This window comes from Cloeon dipterum, chromosome 1 (assembly GCF_949628265.1).
Source record: "Cloeon dipterum chromosome 1, ieCloDipt1.1, whole genome shotgun sequence".
In the NCBI taxonomy this organism is placed as follows: Eukaryota; Metazoa; Arthropoda; class Insecta; order Ephemeroptera; family Baetidae; genus Cloeon; species Cloeon dipterum.
Window position 1 is genome coordinate 41806450 of NC_088786.1, and position 19027 is coordinate 41825476.

Consider the following 19027-nt stretch of genomic DNA (forward strand, 5'->3'; position numbering starts at 1 on the left):
CAAAAATTTAGTTAGAAGATCTCGTTTAAAAAATAAATGCATAACCATCTTCAATCGAGGATAAAGAGTCCAAGCCCCTAAATAATACAATTTAAGTAAGAAATTAAATAAAACCATCAGTTTCATGGTTCACAGAGAGGATTTGTCCACTTCTATCGGGTCCTCGCAGGCGAAATTGCTTTTCGCACTGCACGAAGCGTTGTAAAACTTCCCTTCCTGCTGCACGAGGCAATCGCCAGGACCACCTGGTGGACTTCCACTTCCCCAGTTTAAAAATCCTCCATCTCCTCCTCCAATCATTGTGGAGATTGACGCCAGAACGGGGTCGTCGGACAATCCTATTTGCAAGAAATTTTAAATCCTTGACCCACTTTTACTAATTTATTCAAACCAATGTACTGGAGATAGTCAGAGATTTTTGAAACTGCATCGGGAGTGTCGAAAGATGCCAATCGCATGTTTTCCTTTTCACAAACTTTCTTGGCACCCTCGTAATTAGCCTTTTATTAAATACGTTTCAGATTTGCTTTTCGCTCAAAGAAATTAATTAAATACCTTTCCGTACGGAAACATGTACTTTCTTTTCCCGATCCGAACAGGCTTGAAAGATGGCCCTGCATTCATAGTTTTAATAACAGAAATCGGAAATTTGAAATTATTTCTTTACCATTGAAGGCAGAACGCAAACCTGAAAAATTCGATAGTTATCACGACTCAACATATATGGCGATGAAAAAGTGAATCATTCTACAAAAATGCTGTGCCATAGCAGCTAGAAATGTTTTTTTTTTTTAAAAAAGAGAGAGGCTAGCAGTGCCATGTTTGATATTTGGTCTGGCATCCGGTTCATGGAAACAAAATTTTTATCACTCTCACCGTCAGTTTTTGATGACCCGTTTCTGCGTGAAAGCAATATTGCTTTAAAATCTACATAAAGAACCTTGATATTTTGTACTTTTTCTTGTTGAAAGAATTCGAGCACTTCCTCCGACCACAGCATTTTATTATGAAGGATCGCTGATCTCTCCGATGCGAGGTTTTGACTTAAGATTTATTTTAATTAAACTGTGTGCTCTAAAAGCGAGTTGGAATAATACTTTTGATGATTTGCCTGTTCAACAATCCACCTATGCCGAATTGTCCTTTTACATCAACAGAAACAATAAACAATAATTCTAATTAAATATTTCAACGCACTTACTCGCTGATTTTTTTCCGCAGTCCAAGGGATGCTGAAAATTGTAAATAGAACTTAAACAAAATCAAATGCAGAGGGAGCAAAATGCTTACGAGGTAGGCTAGAAAGATCAAAACGACAGTGAACACAGTCGAATTCATCACGTTCCCAAGCGACTATAGTTGCGTTTTGCTCGACAAACTGCGAAAGTGGAACGGTGTCGACCAACTGCTGCTCCCGTGACGGAAGTGAGGTGTCCGCAAAACAATACATGACAACTCTTTCGCTGTGTTTTTGGTGATAATGAGCTCGAGAGTAGTAAGAATGCAGGATGTGACGCATGCAGTGAAAACCTGCCAAAGAGTTGCACTATTTTCTGTGATTGCCACACCTATACCTGTGTTTCAAGTTGGACAGATTAAACTATAACATGCTGCATCGAATCGAAAGAGCGATCAAAGACCCTTTTTTCAAAATAATTAAATCTTGGCAGATAAATTTATTATATTTAACAGAACATATTTGATTATCACTTTCCAATAATATTTTCTACATTATATGAATTAATATATTTTATATTTTACTTATATATAAGATCAATACTGATTGCGTGATTTCTGGACCTTCCCCTACTTAAGAAAATAGGAGATCTCGCCGGTGCCTAACAAAAGTTTTCCGTTGGTCTGCCGAATGCCGAGGACTCAGGGAGCAAGGGTGAGCAATACATCATTCGTGCTGCAGCACATTGGAATATCTCTCGGCTCGCCCACTTTTATATCCCTCTGCATCGGAGTGAAGTTAGCTCTTGGCGGCAGCACTTGGACAGGTGTACCAACTGGAGCCAATTTTATTCCGAACAGCTGGCGATGCAGAGTGTGCAGAGCGATTGGATAATTTGCCGTGGCACGAACTATATCGGTGAGTTGCAAAATGTTTTAAACACGCACGACACATTTGCTCCACGGGTTGCAAACCTATTGCTTTTGCAGGCGCAAAATTCTCCGAAATGACAACGGCACAAAAAGCAATATGACGCGCTTTGACTCTTTGTCCCGCGTCAATCTTTTCGCTCGTCCGCTCAAACGCAAAAAATATCGTTCCCCTTACCTTTGCCTCGGTCACACAGGGCCCCTGGACCTTCACAGGTCGCCAGGGCCGTCCTGATCGCCCAAAAACTCGCGTCGTGCACTCTAGACCGCGCGTCCGCCTCGACTTTCAGAATAAATGGCGTCCTACTCCACTGCGCTCTGATTGGCCGAGCGCGCGGCTCTCTTGTGGCAATACAATGACATAATTTTGACGTAATTTTCAAATATAAATCTCGGATTTTATTACAAACTACTTGACCCTTCTATTCTTGCAGATGCGATTAAAAGCGATGACCGGTCGCGTGACATTAAAAAACATTAAAAAATCAAATACGTTGTGATATATCCCCCCTATCAAATAATAATGCAGTGATAGATTTAACACCGCTTTAATTCACACAACTCATTTTTCACGCAAGAAAACGATGCCAAGATTAAAAAATGGACGAGAAACAATTGTTTCTATGGATTTTTCACGCAGACGTAGCCAAAGACATATTTTGGGATGTAACCGTATTTCTGCGGATTCATATAATTGTCAGCGAGGTTCAGTTTTGAGGAAGAAACTAGAATATGCCGAGAAGACTCCAAAAGAATGATCGACTCTTCGCAGGAATATCTGACTGACGCCACACCGTAGAAAGTATCCTGCAAAATGGCGCGGCTGTTGCACCACACCTCGTGCGTCGCGTTGATGAACTCCGTCTCGCCAACGAACACCGGAGACGAAACGTAATTCGCTGCAACGAGTCTTCCATTTTATTTCTGATTTGCATTAATAATGTCCAGCTTACAAAAGAAAGTGCTAATCAACATATAATCCTCCTTGGTCTCAGGTTCCATAAGCTTCATTCCCAAGGAACAGCATTTTTTGTATATTTCCACTGGATTCTGTCGTGTTTTTTATTAGAATTTCCACTCAAGAGATAAATATTATAAAGGTAGTGAAATTTAGACTTCCGTTTCTAAAATCGATTAAAATCATTACGAACATACATAAAATGCGGCAAAAACCGTACATTGTCTAAAGTTCAAAACCATTTACTAATTTATATAATTACAAGAAGTCCAACAGAATCAAAGTTGCCAACATAATAAGTTATGTTTTGCACTATTCTCTTTTTTCCTTGGCTATCTATTTAAAGAAGATATCTTAAATTTCTTGAAATGTCATTAAAAAACAATTTCCAGCGTACCAAAATTCTTGGTATTCAACACATCTACGGCAGTTTGCTTTAAAAAAAATTAAACAAGTACGAAACGAAATTATAAATATACTTACATCGACTTCGCAGGGATAGTTTTCTGAGAGCCAACAACGTCGGCGCGCGGGAACACAACCGATTGGAGGGGACGACTGCAATAATTTTGACATGATTCAGGAAGTATAAAATATAATTTTTATCATACGATTGATCTATTATCATAATTTCTTATGATTATTGCCGAAACCACGCTAGGCACCTTCTGTTGGCAGCACTTGTACATTTCGTAGGCAGTCGTGCAATCATCATTCAACTCTGAATCAAAGAATTAGATCGTTCTCAAAGTGCAATTAAAAAATTCAGACTAATTGCGCTGCACTGGAGGAAGGCAGCCATTGCCTGTTCAAGCAAAACAGGGCTTTCCTGGGCTACCAGTTCTATTTGCCGCAAAACTTCCATGCTCATTGCCTTTCCAAAGTCAAACTAAAAATTAAAAAAATCTTTAAAGCGTTCCAAAAATAAATAAAAAACAAACCAATCCCATTTCAGACCCAACGCATTTTATGAAGCACTGAAAAATTTTTAAATTGTTTTTTATTTAATCCAGGTTGAAATTTAACCAACCATCAGGTTCCGCGAGACGCTTGCCGCAAGGAAGGCAGTCACGTTAAAAAGCAGGTCAATTTGTTCTGAAACAAAATTAATTTAAAATCAGAATCACTGCCGAATTTTTATGTCAATTAACCTAAAGGCACATTCCAGATTTCTGCGCATTCCATCTCCATAGCCACGTTGGGAGTGGCTTTTTTTCGAATCTCACAAAGCGGATTTTTCTGTTCTGCACAGTCGGCTGTTGCAAGCAGGGACGTTCCGTTTCTAACCTCGAGATAAACGCAGGCAAGACCTGCCTTTGGATGGCCAACCTTCCACTTGATTTCGGGGGAGACAAAGTCCCGATCCCTCGAGCACCACCGGAATTTTGAGGGGCAACCCTGGTCCGTTCCAGACAGCCAGAAGTCACCATTTCCCTCTGGATTTTTTAATTGTTTAAAAGATGCCAGAGTAAAATATTCCCTCACTGTTGATGAGTTTAGAAAAGCAATTCAATTTTCCAGCAGACTCCATCGAGGCCAGGGTCAGACCGATTTCGCAACATTTATCCCGAGCTGCGGTCCAGCTTTCCTGAGATTTCGGGTATTATAAAATAGGTCAAACCTATTAAAAAATATTCTACCGCGCTTTTGGTGAAGTTTAAAAACATTCGTCCACATCCTTCGTACCACTCTCCATAACTGAGATATACTATATATTTAAAAACGTTATTAGCCATTATTTCACTCTCTTCAACGAGAATTAACCGACCTATTAGATTACCTTCAACATCAAACAGAGGAGACTTTAAAACAATTTAATTTTATTTTAAGTTTAATTAATTATATAAATTTAACTAATCGTTGGCAGCTCTTAGTTGGACAAGATGCAACACACAGCGTAGGAGGTTTGATGATCAGAGACTAAAACATTAAAAAAATAATTGAAATCCGCATTTGTCTCATTTAAATACTTTGCACGCGAAACTGTAATGGTTAGCACAGTTCCTGTCGGATAAGATTGCTCCTGTTGCATTCAAAATCTTGCGAAAGTGGATGCAGCTCTCATTGCCGCCTTTATTGTCTGGCTGTCCTTTCTCCCACGTGAGGCCTAGGTTAAAAATTGCCGGACCAAAGGGCTCGCACCACGACCATTGACCGGCTGACGAGCCCTTAATCGTTCCTGAGGTCCAGAAATTTGAGGTTGCCTTCCAGTTGGCTAGTAAATATGTTCAAAGTTCATTATCATAAGGAAAAAAATAATTTCTGTCTTAAAATGAAATCTCCAAAATCAAGAAATCACTTTTTGTAAAACTAGTCAGGGCGTTCTGCTCAGCCAGATTATCCAAATTGATCGCCTCCATTCCCAAAGCGCAACAATGCGCGTAGTTCTCCAACCAAGTCATCTAAAACAAATAAATTATTTGTAATATAGCCTTCTCTCTTGATTTTTTATATTAATTGATCAAAACCGGTTGATTTCCAAAGAGATAAGTGTAGTTTCCGATGGCAGTCCAAAACCCGTAAGAGGGCGAATCTAGAATAAAACGAAGTATATTCATTTGTATCTCAATATATCCTAAATTTACCCTTCAAGCTTCCAGAAGAATCAAATAAAGAATTCTAAAATTTGATTTTTAAGTAAATAAATTTCCCTTTTAAAAAAGTCCAAACCTTTTTGATGCAAACGTCGCTGCTAGGACACTCAACGGTGTACTGGCAGATAAACGGCAGGCTCTCATTGCAGTATTTGTGCACCAAGCCATTGACAGAAGTGGCAGAAATGGCGAATGCCAAACAGTGTTCTGCAGGGGTTGGTGCTACCGTTGTCGAAAGCCAGAATTTATTCGAGGAAATCAACGTGGGAGACATGTTGTAGCCCGTCGAACACCACGAGTACTGACTCAACGGCGCACAAAGCGGATCCACGTTCGAGCCACTCGTCCAATAAGTTCCGGCTGACGAACATAATTCTTAGGCTGTTTGATAAAATCATTTTAAATTCTAATTTACCGCTCAAGCTTGCCAAGCAGTCAGACTCCTCGAGAGAAGTTACGGCCAGGAGAGTCATGTTCATCGCCTTGCATCGCAATCCGGCCTCGTTTCTCGGCACCTTATTTTTTAATCAAATTTATTCATTTGAATTAATAAGAAACTCATTGATACATTAACGTTTGAAACGTAATATTTCCTATTTGTGCACTTTAGTGGAACTTTTACTGAGCCATCGGCTGAGATTTAAGATTTATTACTCTTCAGATTATAATTTATTTATTTTTGTTCAAACCTGTGTTTGGCATTGATGTTGGATTCTTTAAATCGAATAGAATTGGTAATAAGTAATCGTGTTTAACTTAATTGTATTATTAAAACATGTATAGTGAAATTGGCAAATGATTGGAAACGTATTTTAGTTCCTTGCCAAAAATAGTGATAGAATCTTTCTAGTTAAATTCGTGAATTACCACCAAGTAGTTGTTGAAATCTGCACAATCCAGAAGACATGGAAGAGGCTAGATCCATGTAGGAATTTCTTAAAAATTTTGTTCAATATCTCTCATTGGCTTATACAGTGGTGGTAGTAGTAGTAGTAGTAGTAGTAGTAGTAGTTGTTGTTGTTGTCGTCGTCGTCATGGTTGTTGTTGTCGTGGTAGTAGTTGTAGTAGTGGTTTTTGAAGTAGTGGTTGTAGATTTTGAAGTCGTAGTGGGTGTTGTGGTTGTAGTGGTTGTTGGTAAAGAAGTTATAATAGTTGTTGCTGTTGTAGTAGTTAGAATGCTTGTAGATGATGTCGTTCTAGTGGTTGTTCCAATTGACAGTCTAAAAGCACATCTCTGTATTGAAACAAAAAATTGCAAGATGTACAGAAATTTTTACGTAGGAACTGGAGTGGTTGGAGAAGTTCGCTTAATGGTTGTCACAGGAGTAATCGCTCTGAATTGAATTACTTCTTATAATTTCTTGGAGTAGTTTAAATAGAAACTATACCTTTTCTTCGTAGTTGTAGCTTTGACGGTGGTTTTCGTTCCTGGAGGATCAGGCACCTCGCAAACAAAGTTGGAAACCATATCGCACGATATTCCTTCGAGACCCAGAGCGCTAAGACCAAGACAGTCGCCGTCTTTTGACGGGTCTTTGGGTGGGAGAAGCGCAGAGGCCAAATCTCCCAGCCAATCGGTGCCCCCGTCGGTGACCTTTTCCATCGAGGTCAAGAACGTGGTTGCTGACAGGCCTAATAAGAGAAAGGATGCCATCAAGAATTCTGTATGGCAGTCCATAATCACCAATGTCTCCGAGAAAATCCTTAACTGGGTCGAGCTCAGCGATCGAGCCGAGAGACATAAGCTCCAGACCATTGTCTTTGCAAATGGTTGTAGCCTCGGGAATCGTAGCACGGTTCTCGGGAACTATTAAGTTTTTTCCCCCAACGAAGTTCAGAACAGCTAATTCAAGATGATTATAAAACAAGAATGATATTTAAAATAATTCGAACCATCTTCAATTGAAGTCAAAGAGTCCAAACCCCTGGAAAAATATATTTAAGAAAACTTTCTTTAAAATATCGTAAAAATAACATAGTTGATGCATCATCCTCCTTCGGATTTTCGCAAACAAAATGGTTTTTAGAATCGCACGAGGCGTTGAAAAATTTATTCTTCTGTTGCACAAGGCAATTTCCCGGACCTCCAGGAGGAGTGCCAGATCCCCAATCCGATAACAATTTTGCTCCTTCCGAAATTAGAGATGAGAAAGACGAGAAAACCGGGCTATCGAGCAAATCTACAGACACAAGTTGTGAAAAAAGAGAACAATACATGCAGTTTAATTTATGTTACCAATATACTGCAAATAATTTGAAATGTTTTCAGCTTCGATCGGGCTGTCTAAAGAAGCTATCTCCATCTGGTCCTGTTCGCAAATTTTCTTGGCATCAGAGAAAGTAGCCTGTCGATTTAACTCGTAAATATTTTAGCTTTTCTTAAAAGTTAAAAGTCACCATCTCCTCTGGGAACTTGTACTGTTTCGCTCCGATCTTGACCTTTTTGTTAGTAGGTGCTAAAATGTGGTTTTGATGTTTAGTTAAACTTATTTAATTTTTTGGTTTACAATTGAATTCTGTCCGCCATGCTGAAAAGTATCACGTGATTAAAACATGAGGTGTTTCACAGGAAGAGTTCGTTGGGGAATTCCACGAATAAAGGTAAATTAGTTTTAAATAATTTGAAGAAACACAATGTCAAAAAGTAGGTATGAATTTTAAAATTTGAAACTGAAATACCGTCTGTTTTTTTCGTGGCTTTTCTGAAAGATTTATGCACTCTAGTTTTAATATTAGAAATTAATTCCAAAATTTACGGTTTCGTGGTGGTTTTTCTTGGCGGACGAGTCGTCATTCCCGGTGGGTCCGGCACCTGGCACACGAAGTTGGAGACGGTGTCACACGATATTCCCCCGAGACCTAAAGCGCTAAGACCGAGACAGTCGCCATCTTTTGCGGGATCTTTGGGTGGGAGAAGCGCAGAGGCCAAATCTCCCAGCCAATCTGTGCCCCCGTCGGTTAATTTCGTCATTGCGGTCAAAATTGTGTCCGTCGGAATGTCTAAAAATTAATTAGTGATATATTTGGAAACCTTATAAATGGAAATACCAATATCGTTGATAAAGTCCTGCACTGGTCCGAGTTCGACGAGTGAGCTCAGGGACATGAGTTCTAAGCCTTCGTCCTTGCAAATGTCTTTCGCCTCGGGAATCGTTGCTAGGTCTTCGGGGATCAGCATATTTTTTCCGTTAATAAAATTCAGAACCGCTAATAACGATATGTTAAATGAAAACACAAATTAAATAAGAGCTAAATACAATCTCCGATTGAAGACAAAGAGTCCAAGCCCCTATACAAGTGGGACGTAACTAATTGTTTTCGGTCAGGACAAAATTTACTCATCCTCTTTGGAATCTTCGCAGATGAAATTGTTTTTCGCTTGGCATGATCCGTTGAAAAACTTTCCTCCCTTTTGCACCAAGCAATCTCCAGGCCCTCCGGGAGGACTTTCAGTTCCCCAATTCGATAATAATTTCGCTCCTTCCTCGATCAAAGACGCAAAAACTGGTTCGTTCGACAAATCTGAACAAAAAAATTTAAATTGGAACAGCCTCAGTGCCAATATAATTTTATTAACCTATATACTGCAAATATTCTGAAATCTTTTCAACTTCAAATGGACTGTCGAAAGATGCGATCTCCATCTGGTCCTTTTCGCAAATTTTCTTGGCATCGGAAAAAGTAGCCTAGTTAAATATAGATAAGAGTGTACTTCTCTCTTGCTGGGATTTATTATTTACCTTGGCAAAAGGAAACTTGTACTTCTTATTGCCAATTTTAACCTTTTTATGGGAGGGTGCTGTTGATATCTAATTATGATTTAAACTCTTATATATATGTTTAAAAAATATTTACAGTTGTACATCGTGCGCCAACCTATAAAATTAATTTCATAAAATATGACGTAGAGATTCAAGCGGATGTGGTGTTCGCGATGGAAAATTTTATTCCGCGAATATTAAATTTTTTAAAATCGCTGAAGCAGTGCAGAACGTTCTCGTCAACAGTTTCAACATTATATAAAATCATAGGGAAAATGATAAGAATCTGAGTTTATACCATTGTGTTTTGACGTGCCATTTCTGCAAGATATTATAGAATTACAATTAAATATTTTAGGTAATTTTAAATTAAATTTGCCTGTTTTTATTTGATTTGAAGCATTTCTTGTGGCCACAGCATTTGATTATGTAAGATCTCCGTGTTGAAGTGGTTTGAACTTAAAAGATATTCAATAGAAATGGCGAAGAGAAGAATTTAAAAAAAAAAATTTGTGTACTTTTGATGATTTGGCGCCGGTCCAGAGGGGCTGTTATGCTGATTATTTTGCCTTTAGTTTTGATTCCTGTGGAAGTGTTCCGGTCTATTTTACTTAATTATGTTTGAAAATTATTAATTTTTCATTTAATTTACGAACCAGCAACCAATTTCTTGGAAGATCCTTTCTTCGTGTCTGACTGAGCCTGAAAAAAAGTGTATTAATTTGGGTACTCACTCCAATTCTCAAATAATACGAGAAAACAGAGAAAAATGCAGAAAACAGCAAATTTTGGAGAGCTCATCGTTAAAGCAAATTAAGTTTTCGAAGCAACGGCAGGCATGATACTGGTGGAATTGGCACAGCACATGCAGCGGTGGAGCAATTGCTTTTCCTGTGCCAGAGTTTTCGACGGAAGTGAGTCGACTGCGTATTTCACGAGAAATTGCGAGGCCATATCAGCGTCAGGAATCGAGGCGCGTTGGAAAATTAATTTAATTTTCCATCATATGCGCAGCTCAAATTCGTTGTGGAATAAAATTTTAAAATTTAACGACAGACAGCCACCCTGAGGAATTATTGGTTGCTCGCGTTCCTCTGGAATTTTTTGATCAGGTCTCTCAAGGGGTTGCTTTTCTTTACTGGGGAAATGGGTGATCTAGGGGGAACAAATCTTGGGAGGAAAAAAACTAATCGCGGCACTAAACAATTATAGAGAACATCAACAAATTTATGGTTATCAAAATTTGAACTCAAATCAGATGATTCATTAGATGTTTTACTTCAGAAACCTTTGGTTTGGCTTTATATAAGACTTTTAGAACACTAAGTTATTTTATTTCACAGCTTAATCCACAATTTAAAATTTTTACGTTAACTTAGCAATCTCACAACGTTGTACTTGAACTCAGCTTACGGATTTACAATCGTTTATCTTTACAAATCAATTAGACAACTCAAATCTTTCTCTCTAAACTTTTCGACAAAGTCGGCGTGCTTGATCAGACCCTGACTCCAAGCACCTTAATTATGCACAAAAACCACAGACTTATCAAACTTGTCTGTGTGCACGCGGCGGACTTTCACGTCTAGCTCGCTATATGTCGGTGGCGTTTGCTCGACGCGGGAAACAAGATTCGGGCAAAAGCCAGCAGGCCACCTGATGCTTTACCTTTCTCTTCTTGCAAGTGCGATAAAAAGCGAGCGGCTGTGTAATTCTCACAGTTAAGAATTGATCTCGAATTAGCTTTTTGCTATGAAAGACCACGCAAAACAGAAATTAACAAATCTATAGTTATCCAATAAAAATGCATCGGTGAAATATTTAAAACTGTTTTTATTCAAACCACTCATTTTTCACGCAAGAAAACGATGCAAAGATCAAAATATGGAATATGGATGGGAAACAATTTTTCCTATGCCTTTACACAGACAAAGGAATAGAATATGTTAAGCAAACTAGCGTATTTCTGCGGATTCATGTAATTGTCAGTGAGGTTCGGAAACGAGAACGAATATAGACGATTCGAGTAAAGGTCCAAAACGATGATCGACTCCTCACAGGGATAAATTTCTGAGTACACATCATCGTATGTTACATCCTGCAAAACTTTGCGGCTGTTGCACCACACCTCGTGCGTCGCGCTGATGAACTCCGTCTCGCCAACGAACGCATTACCCACAGCAGCTGCAACGAGCCATCCTTTTTATTTCTGATTTGCATAAGAAAATTTCGCTTACAAATGATATTATAGAGCATCGCATATTCTGCCTTGGTCTCAGGCTCCATTAGCTTCATTCCCAGGGCACAGCAGTGTTTGTATATATCCACTGGATTCTGTTATGTTTTTTTTTTAGATTTTTTACTGTGAGGCCGTGAGATGGTTAATTATATGCAGTGAAATTTAGATACTCGTTTTGTGACCCTTTAAGATCGTTATGAGCATTTCAATGAGTTTGAAACATTACTTAAAATCACCTAAGACCGTCTAACCTCATTTTCAACGATTTAAATAGACAAGTCTAAAGTTCACAGCCATATATACTAATTTTGATTGATTACATGTAGTCCAGTATTATCAACGTCACCAAAATAGTAAGTTTTGTTTCCTATTATTTTCATGTATCCTTTGCTATCTATTTTCCGAAGAAAAGTACTAAATTTATTGCAATCTCAAGAAAAGTGCTGCATACCACGACCATACAAATAAAGCTCCTCTCTGGCAGTGTCCTTTAAACAGAATCAAACAAATTCGAAACAAAATATTAAATACATACATTAAGTTCGCAGGGGTAGTTTTCTGAGAGCCAACAACGACGGCGCGTGGGAATACAACCGATTGGAGGGGAAGACTAAAAGTCATTTTAGAATAAATTAGGCAGAAATTAATATCTTTTTCTTACGATTGATCCATTATCGTAATTATTATATATTATTGCCGAAACCACGCCAGGCGCCTTTTGTTGGCAGCACTTGTACATTTCGTAGGCAGTCGTGCAGTCGTCATTGAACTCTGAATAAATGGATTAAATCGTTCTCAAAATGGAATTGATTAAATGCAAACTAATTGCGCTGCACTGGAGGAAGGCAGCCATTGCTTGTCCAAGCAAAACAGGATTTTCCTGGGCTACGAGTTCTATTTGCCGCAACACTTCCATGCTCATTGCCTTTCCAAACTCAAACTAAAAATTGAAAAAATATTTAAAGCGTTCCAAAAATAAATAAAAAAAACATACCAATCCCATTTCAGACCCAACGCATTTTATGAAGCACTGAAAAAATTTTAAATTGTTTTTTTTTTTAAATTCAGGTTGAAATTTAACCAACCATCAGGTTCCGCGAGACGCTTGCCGCAAGGAAGGCAGTCACGTTAAAAAGCAGGTCAATTTGTTCTGAATCAAAATTAATTTAAAATCAGAATCACTGCCGAATTTTCCTCTCCACCTGAAGGCACGTCCCAGATTTCTGCGCATTCCATCTCCATAGCCACGTTGGGAGTGGCTTTTTTTCGAATCTCGCAAAGCGGATTTTTCTGTTCTGCACAGTCGGCTGTTGCAAGCAGGGACGTTCCGTTTCTAACCTCGAGATAAACGCAGGTGAGACCTGCCTTTGGATGTCCAGTCTTCCACTTGATTTCGGCGGGAACAAAGTCTCGGTTTCTCGAGCACCACCGGAATTTTGAAGGGCAACCCTGGTCCGTTCCTGAGAGCCAGAAGTCGCCATTTACATCTGGATAATTTAATTATTATAAAATTGTCAGAGTGAATTTGTCCCGCACTGTTGACGAGTTTGGAAAAGCAATTCAATTTTCCAACCGATTCCATCGAGGCCAGCGTCATGCCGATTTCGCAGCATTTATCCCGAGCTGCGGTCCAGTTTTCCTGAGATTTCGAAGGGTAAATTTTAGATTACAGTTAATTTAAAAACGATTTACCGCGCTTTTAGTGTAGTCTAAAAACATTCGTCCACATCCTTGGTACCAGCCTCCATAGCTCTGATAGTCTTTTTTATTTTAAAAACGTTATTGACCTTATTACACTCTCTTCAACGATGGTTAACAAACCTTTTAGCTCATCCAGATTGGAACGTGGATTATAGTTAAATAGCATGTACTTAAAAAAGAATTTAATTGGACTTTTAATTAAAATGATTATATATTAATTTAACTGATCGTTGGCAGCTCCCAGTTGGACAAGTAGCAACACACATCAAAGGAGGTTTGATGATCAGAGACTAAAATATCAACAGCTGTTTAATCGAAATTCGCAATTCTCTCATTCAAATACCTTGCACGCGAAACTGTAGCGGTTTCCACAATTCCTGTCTGACAAGATTGCTCCTGTTGCATTTAAAATAAAGCGGAAATGAATGCAGTTCTCATTGCCGCCTTTTTTGTCTGGCTGTCCTGTCTCCCACACGAGATTTTGGGTGAAAATCGTCGGACCATTGGGCTCGCACCACGACCACAGGCCTGCCGACGAACCTTTCGACGTTCCTGAAGTCCAGAAATTCGTCGTTGCCTCCCATTTGACTTGTAAATGTAGATAATATGTTCAATATCATAAGAAAAAGTTGAATTGCAGTCTTGTTATGTATAATTATCCCTTTTAAAATATGTCCTATGAATAGAAATATTACTTTTTGTAAATCTAGTAAGGGCATTCTGCTCGGCCAGATTTTCGATATTAAACGCCTCCATTCCCAAAGCACAACAATGCGCGTAGTTCTCCAACCAAGTCATCTGAAAAAAAATAAAATGTCCCCCTTTTCTATTTTGATTCTGAATAATCGAGCAAAACCGGCTGATTTCCAAAGAGATAAGTGTAGTTTCCGATGGCAGTCCAAAACCCATAAGAGGGCGAATCTACAATAGAACGAAGTTTATTAATTTGTATCTATCAATATATCCGAAATTTACCAATCAATTTTCCAGAAGAATCAAATAAAGAATTCTAAGATTGTATCTTTAAGTAAAAATGTATCTTTGAAATATAATTTCCTAACATTTTTGATGCAAACGTCGCTGCTAGGACACTCAACGGTGTACTGGCAGATAAACGGCAGGCTCTCATTGCAGTATTTGTGCACCAAGCCATTGACAGAAGTGGCAGAAATGGCGAATGCCAAACAGTGTTCTGCAGGGGTTGGTGCTACCGTTGTTGAAAGCCAGAATTTATTCGAGGAAATCAACGAGGGAGACATGTTGTAGCCCGTCGAACACCACGAGTACTGACTCAACGGCGCACAAAGCGGATCCACGTTCGAGCCACTCGTCCAATAAGTTCCGGCTGATGAACATATATTTCTTAGGATGTTTTATAACTCAATTTAAATTACCACTCAAGCCAGACAAGCAGTCAAACTCCTCGAGGGAAGTTACGGCCAGGAGAGTCATGTTCAGCGCCTTGCACCGCAATCCAGCCTCGTTTCTCAGCACCTTATTTTATAATCAAATTTATTGATTCGAATTGAGATTAAAATAATTGTTACATTAACGTTTGAAACATAATATTTCCCATTTGTGCACTTTGGTGAAACTTTTGTTGAGCCATCAGCTGAGATTCAGAGGATTCAAAACTGTATTTTATTTTTTAAATTTAATTTTGTTCAAACCTATGTTCGGCATTGCTGTTGGACTCTTTAAAAGAATAGATTTAGTTAATTAAAAATAAATATGGTTAAATGGGCCGATTGGAAATCATCAATGTTCGTAACCACAAATGAAAATGTCAGTTTTTAAAATTTCGAATTACCGCCAAGAAGTTGCTGAAATCTGCACATTCCAAATAACACGGAACGGGCTACAATTCCAGACTTTTTAGTGAAAAGAGTTTAAAAATTCATATGCTTTTACAGTAGTTGTTGTTGTCGTTGTTGTTGTTGTTGTTGTTGTGGTTGTTGTTGTGGTTGTTGTCGTCGTCGTTATGGTTGTTGTTGTCGTCGTCGTCGTCGTGGTTGTTGATCTAGTGGTCGTTGTTGATGGCGCAGTGGTTGTAGTTGTTGATGTCGTAGTGGATTTTGCAGAATTTGTTGTAGTTGGTAAAGTAGTTATAGTAGTGGTTTTTGTAGTAGTTAAAATGCTTGAAGATGATGTCTTTCGAGTAGTTGTTCCAATTGACAATCTAAAAACAAATCTCTTTAACGAAAAAAATTGCAAAATATATAAAAACTTTTACTTAGGAATTGTAGTGGTTGGAGAAGTTCGCTTAATGGTTGTCACAGGAGTAGTCGCTCTAAATTAATTCATATAACATCACGTAGTAATCTAAATTGAAACTACACTTTTTCGTCGTGGTTGTGGCTTTGACGGTGGTTTTCATTCCTGGTGGATCAGGCACCTCGCAAACAAAGTTGGAAACCATGTCGCATGAAATCCCCTCGAGACCTAGAGCGCTGAGACCGAGACAGTCGCCATCTTTTGACGGGTCTTTGGGTGGGAGAAGCGCAGAGGCCAAATCTCCCAGCCAATCGGTGCCCCCGTCGGTGACCTTTTTCATCGAGGTCAATAACGTGGTTGCTGAAAGGCCTAATGAGAGCGAGCATTTAATCAAGTATTCCTTTGAGCCGTTCTAAATCACCAATGTCTCCGAGTAAGTCTTTTACAGGGTCAAGCTCAGCGATCGAGCCAAGAGACATAAGCTCAAGACCTTTGTCTTTGCAAATAGTTGTAGCCTCGGGAATCGTAGCACGGTTCTCAGGAATTATTAAGTTTTTTCCCCCAACGAAGTTCAGAACAGCTAATTAAAGATAATTATAAAACAAACATGATATATATATAAAATATTTCGAACCATCTTCAATTGAAGTCAAAGAGTCCAAACCCCTGGAAAAATATATTTAAGAAAACTTTCTTTAAAATATCGTAAAAATAACATAGTTGATGCATCATCCTCCAACGGATTTTCGCAAACAAAATGGTTTTTAGAATCGCACGAGGCGTTGAAAAATTGTTTCTTCTGTTGCACAAGGCAATTTCCCGGACCTCCAGGAGGAGTGCCTGATCCCCAATCCGATAACAATTTTGCTCCTTCCGAAATTAGAGATGAGAACGACGAGAAAACCGGGCTATCGAGCAAATCTACAAACACAAATTGTGACAAGAGAAAAATACATTTTAATTTCTCTAACCAATATACTGCAAATAATTTGAAATGTTTTCAGCTTCAATGGGGCTATCTAAAGAAGCTATTTCCATCTGGTCCTGTTCGCAAATTTTCTTGGCATCTGGGAAAGTAGCCTGTCGATTTAACTCGGTAATATTTTAGCTTTTCTTAAAAATTAAAAGTCACCATCTCCTCTGGGAACTTGTACTGTTTCGCTCCGATCTTGACCTTTTTGTTAGAAGGTGCTGTAATGTGGTTGTGATAATTAGAGTTAAACCTATTTAATTTTATATGGTTTACAATTGAATTCTGTCCGCCATGCTGTAAAATATCACGTGATTAGGACATGACGTATTTCAACTGAATAAGTATTCGTGAGGGAAACAAGAATTCCACGAATTATGGTAATTATGGTTTCATAAAATTTGACGAATTGCAACGTCAACAGTTAGGTATGATTTTAAACATTGAAAACACAAATACCGTCTGATTTTGTCGTAGCTTTTCTAAAAGATATTATTACGATAAAAATTTTGATGCAATAAAGTTTCGAAATTCACGGTTTTGTGGTGGTTTTTCTTGGCGGACGTGTCGTCATTCCCGGTGGGTCCGGCACCTGGCACACGAAGTTGGAAACCGTGTCACACGATATTCCCCCGAGACCTAGAGCGCTGAGACCGAGACAGTCGCCGTCTTTTGTCGGGTCTTTGGGTGGGAGAAGCGCAGAGGCTAAATCTCCCAGCCAATCGGTGCCCCCGTCGGTTAATTTCGTCATTGCGGTCAAAATTGTGTCCGTCGGAATGTCTAAAAATTAATTAGTGATATATTTGGAAACTTTATCTATGGAAATACCAATATCGTTGATAAAGTCCTGCACTGGTCCGAGTTCGACGAGTGAGCTCATGGACATGAGTTCTAAGCCTTCGTCCTTGCAAATGTCTTTCGCCTCGGGAATCGATGCTTGGTCTTCGGGGATCAGCATATTTTTTCCGTTAATAAAATTCAGAACCGCTAATAACGATATGTTAAATGAAAACACAAATTAAATAAGAGCTAAATACAATCTCCGATTGAAGACAAAGAGTCCAAGCCCCTATACAAGTTAGACGTAACTAATTGTAAGTTTTTAATCAGTACAAAATTTACTCATCCTCTTTGGGATCTTCGCAGATGAAATTGTTTTTCGCTTGGCATGAACCGTTGAAAAACTTTCCTCCCTTTTGCACTGAGCAGTCACCTGGTCCTCCGGGAGGATTTTCAGTTCCCCAATTCGATAATAATTTCGCTCCTTCCTCGATCAAAGACGTGAAAACTGGTTTATCCAACAAATCTGGACAAAAATTCTATAAATTGGAACAGCCTAACAGCCGAAATATTAACCTATGTACTGCAAATATTCTGAAATCTTTTCAACTTCAATTGGACTGTCCAAAGATGCGATCTCCATCTGGTCCTTTTCGCAAATTTTCTTGGCATCGGAAAAAGTAGCCTAGTTTAATATAAATAAGAGTGTGCTTCTCGCTTGCTGGGATATATTATTTACCTTGGCAAATGGAAACTTGTACTTCTTATTGCCGATTTTAACCTTTTTTTGGGAAGGTGCTGATAATAGTTATCTTAGTAAGATTAAATTTTTATATTTATTTCAAAAATATTTACAGTTGAACATCGTGCGCCAACCTATAAAATTGATTTCATAAAATGTGCGGCGTAGATTCAAGCGGAAAGAGTAAATTTTTAAAAATTGAAAAAGCAGTGCAGAAAACACACGTCACAAGTTTTCAACGTATATTAAATTATTCGGAAAATTATAACAATTTAAATTCTCACTTTTCTGTTTTGATGTGCCATTTCTGGAAGAAGTCATAACTTCAATTTAATATTTTAAATAATTTAAATTATACTTGCCTGTTTTTATTTGATTTCAAGCATTTCTTGTGGCCACAGCATTTAATTATGTAAGATCTCCGTGTTGAGGTCGTTTTAACTTGAAATATATTCAATAGATACGACGAAGAGAGGAAATAAAAAATAAAATTTATATACTGATGATTTTTCGGTCCAAAGGGGCGGTTACACTGATAATTTTTCCTTTAGTTTTGATTCCTGTGGAAGAGTTCCGGTCTATTTTACTTATTTGTGTTTTAAAATGATTAATTTTCCATTATATACGAACCAACAGCTAATTTCTTGGTGGATCCTTTCTTTGTGTCTGATTGAGCCTGAAAATAAAGTCTATACTCTGGGAACTCTCTCAAATTATGAAAATCATACGAGAAAACACAGAATTATGCAGAAGAGAGCAAATTTTGTTGATTTCATCGTTAAATCAAATTAAGTTTTCGAACTGACGGCAGGCATGATACTGATTTTGATGCTAGAAGCAGAGCACATCGGTGGTGCTTTTTTCCTGTGCCAGTTTGTGTGACGGAAGTGACGAGGCACTCGTGTTTGCTGGAGCGAACAGAAAATTCCACGAGAAATAGCAAGGCCATATTGCAGCGAAGC

At 38.5% G+C, this 19027-nt stretch overlaps 3 protein-coding genes and 2 long non-coding RNA genes across 8 annotated transcripts; all 5 read right to left on the reverse strand.

The window, feature by feature from the left end:
* Positions 1 to 2647: 2647 nt before the first annotated feature.
* Positions 2648 to 5442, reverse strand: LOC135948050 (uncharacterized). 2 transcript variants are annotated; one of them, XM_065497112.1, is made up of 15 exons: positions 5035 to 5442; positions 4919 to 4984; positions 4833 to 4866; positions 4705 to 4772; positions 4550 to 4652; positions 4216 to 4500; positions 4095 to 4159; positions 4006 to 4041; positions 3836 to 3953; positions 3676 to 3785; positions 3548 to 3622; positions 3462 to 3498; positions 3327 to 3400; positions 3060 to 3156; positions 2648 to 3005 (listed from the first exon to the last, which is right to left on the reverse strand). In XM_065497112.1, exons 4-15 carry the CDS (start codon positions 4729 to 4731, stop codon positions 2728 to 2730), a joined length of 1305 nt encoding a protein of 434 aa, XP_065353184.1. In that variant the 5' UTR covers positions 4732 to 4772; positions 4833 to 4866; positions 4919 to 4984; positions 5035 to 5442; the 3' UTR covers positions 2648 to 2727. The 2 variants fall into 2 exon arrangements, with proteins under 2 accessions (XP_065353184.1, XP_065353185.1); XM_065497113.1 differs by lacking the exons at positions 3327 to 3400; positions 3462 to 3498 and having other exon boundaries at positions 4833 to 4984.
* LOC135943455 (uncharacterized) lies at positions 5332 to 8360 on the reverse strand. The gene is made up of 14 exons (XM_065489993.1): positions 8338 to 8360; positions 8056 to 8186; positions 7634 to 8003; positions 7552 to 7583; positions 7343 to 7501; positions 7047 to 7290; positions 6936 to 6992; positions 6632 to 6878; positions 6526 to 6573; positions 6348 to 6372; positions 6227 to 6291; positions 6074 to 6173; positions 5735 to 6018; positions 5332 to 5466 (listed from the first exon to the last, which is right to left on the reverse strand). The coding sequence occupies exons 3-14, from the start codon at positions 7873 to 7875 to the stop codon at positions 5332 to 5334; spliced, it is 1638 nt and encodes a 545-aa protein (XP_065346065.1). The 5' UTR covers positions 7876 to 8003; positions 8056 to 8186; positions 8338 to 8360.
* A 2872-nt stretch (positions 8361 to 11232) lies between these two features.
* On the reverse strand, positions 11233 to 16908 carry LOC135946183 (uncharacterized). Of its 3 annotated transcripts, XM_065494289.1 has the most exons (27): positions 16706 to 16908; positions 16545 to 16653; positions 16290 to 16494; positions 16208 to 16239; positions 15995 to 16153; positions 15699 to 15942; positions 15593 to 15649; positions 14907 to 15538; positions 14754 to 14853; positions 14421 to 14704; positions 14335 to 14368; positions 14216 to 14280; positions 14055 to 14157; positions 13703 to 13947; positions 13584 to 13649; positions 13480 to 13528; positions 13351 to 13418; positions 13195 to 13297; positions 12861 to 13145; positions 12744 to 12808; positions 12653 to 12688; positions 12481 to 12598; positions 12320 to 12429; positions 12110 to 12268; positions 11979 to 12052; positions 11657 to 11753; positions 11233 to 11603 (listed from the first exon to the last, which is right to left on the reverse strand). In XM_065494289.1, exons 9-24 carry the CDS (start codon positions 14809 to 14811, stop codon positions 12182 to 12184), a joined length of 1776 nt encoding a protein of 591 aa, XP_065350361.1. In that variant the 5' UTR covers positions 14812 to 14853; positions 14907 to 15538; positions 15593 to 15649; positions 15699 to 15942; positions 15995 to 16153; positions 16208 to 16239; positions 16290 to 16494; positions 16545 to 16653; positions 16706 to 16908; the 3' UTR covers positions 11233 to 11603; positions 11657 to 11753; positions 11979 to 12052; positions 12110 to 12181. The 3 variants fall into 3 exon arrangements, with proteins under 3 accessions (XP_065350361.1, XP_065350353.1, XP_065350344.1); XM_065494281.1 differs by having other exon boundaries at positions 11979 to 12268; XM_065494272.1 differs by having other exon boundaries at positions 11657 to 12268.
* Positions 16909 to 17377: 469 nt separating this feature from the next.
* On the reverse strand, positions 17378 to 18204 carry LOC135945607 (uncharacterized). The gene is made up of 4 exons (XR_010575450.1): positions 18179 to 18204; positions 18063 to 18121; positions 17900 to 18008; positions 17378 to 17849 (listed from the first exon to the last, which is right to left on the reverse strand). It is a non-coding gene; the product is annotated as an uncharacterized LOC135945607 (long non-coding RNA).
* Positions 18205 to 18317: 113 nt separating this feature from the next.
* LOC135934887 (uncharacterized) lies at positions 18318 to 18936 on the reverse strand. The gene is made up of 4 exons (XR_010574147.1): positions 18794 to 18936; positions 18696 to 18741; positions 18566 to 18643; positions 18318 to 18506 (listed from the first exon to the last, which is right to left on the reverse strand). It is a non-coding gene; the product is annotated as an uncharacterized LOC135934887 (long non-coding RNA).
* Between the last annotated feature and the right edge of the window lie 91 nt (positions 18937 to 19027).

Coding starts and splice junctions, on each gene's coding strand:
- LOC135943455 (XM_065489993.1), bottom strand. CDS start 7,875: ATGTATTGTTCTCTTTTTTCACAACTTGTGTCTGTAGATTTGCTCGAT. Junction 6,373..6,525: donor ATTTCAACAACTACTTGGTG/GTAATTCACGAA, acceptor TTCGATTTAAAG/AATCCAACATCAATGCCAAA. Junction 5,467..5,734: donor GCGACGTTTGCATCAAAAAG/GTTTGGACTTTT, acceptor TATTTGTTTTAG/ATGACTTGGTTGGAGAACTA.
- LOC135946183 (XM_065494289.1), bottom strand. CDS start 14,811: ATGACTCTCCTGGCCGTAACTTCCCTCGAGGAGTTTGACTGCTTGTCT. Junction 13,419..13,479: donor CAATCTGGATGAGCTAAAAG/GTTTGTTAACCA, acceptor AAAATAAAAAAG/ACTATCAGAGCTATGGAGGC. Junction 12,430..12,480: donor CCTCCAGTGCAGCGCAATTA/GTTTGCATTTAA, acceptor CCATTTATTCAG/AGTTCAATGACGACTGCACG.
- LOC135948050 (XM_065497112.1), bottom strand. CDS start 4,731: ATGTTTTTAAACTTCACCAAAAGCGCG. Junction 4,653..4,704: donor TAAACTTCACCAAAAGCGCG/GTAGAATATTTT, acceptor CCGAAATCTCAG/GAAAGCTGGACCGCAGCTCG. Junction 3,623..3,675: donor ATTATGATAATAGATCAATC/GTATGATAAAAA, acceptor AAATTATTGCAG/TCGTCCCCTCCAATCGGTTG.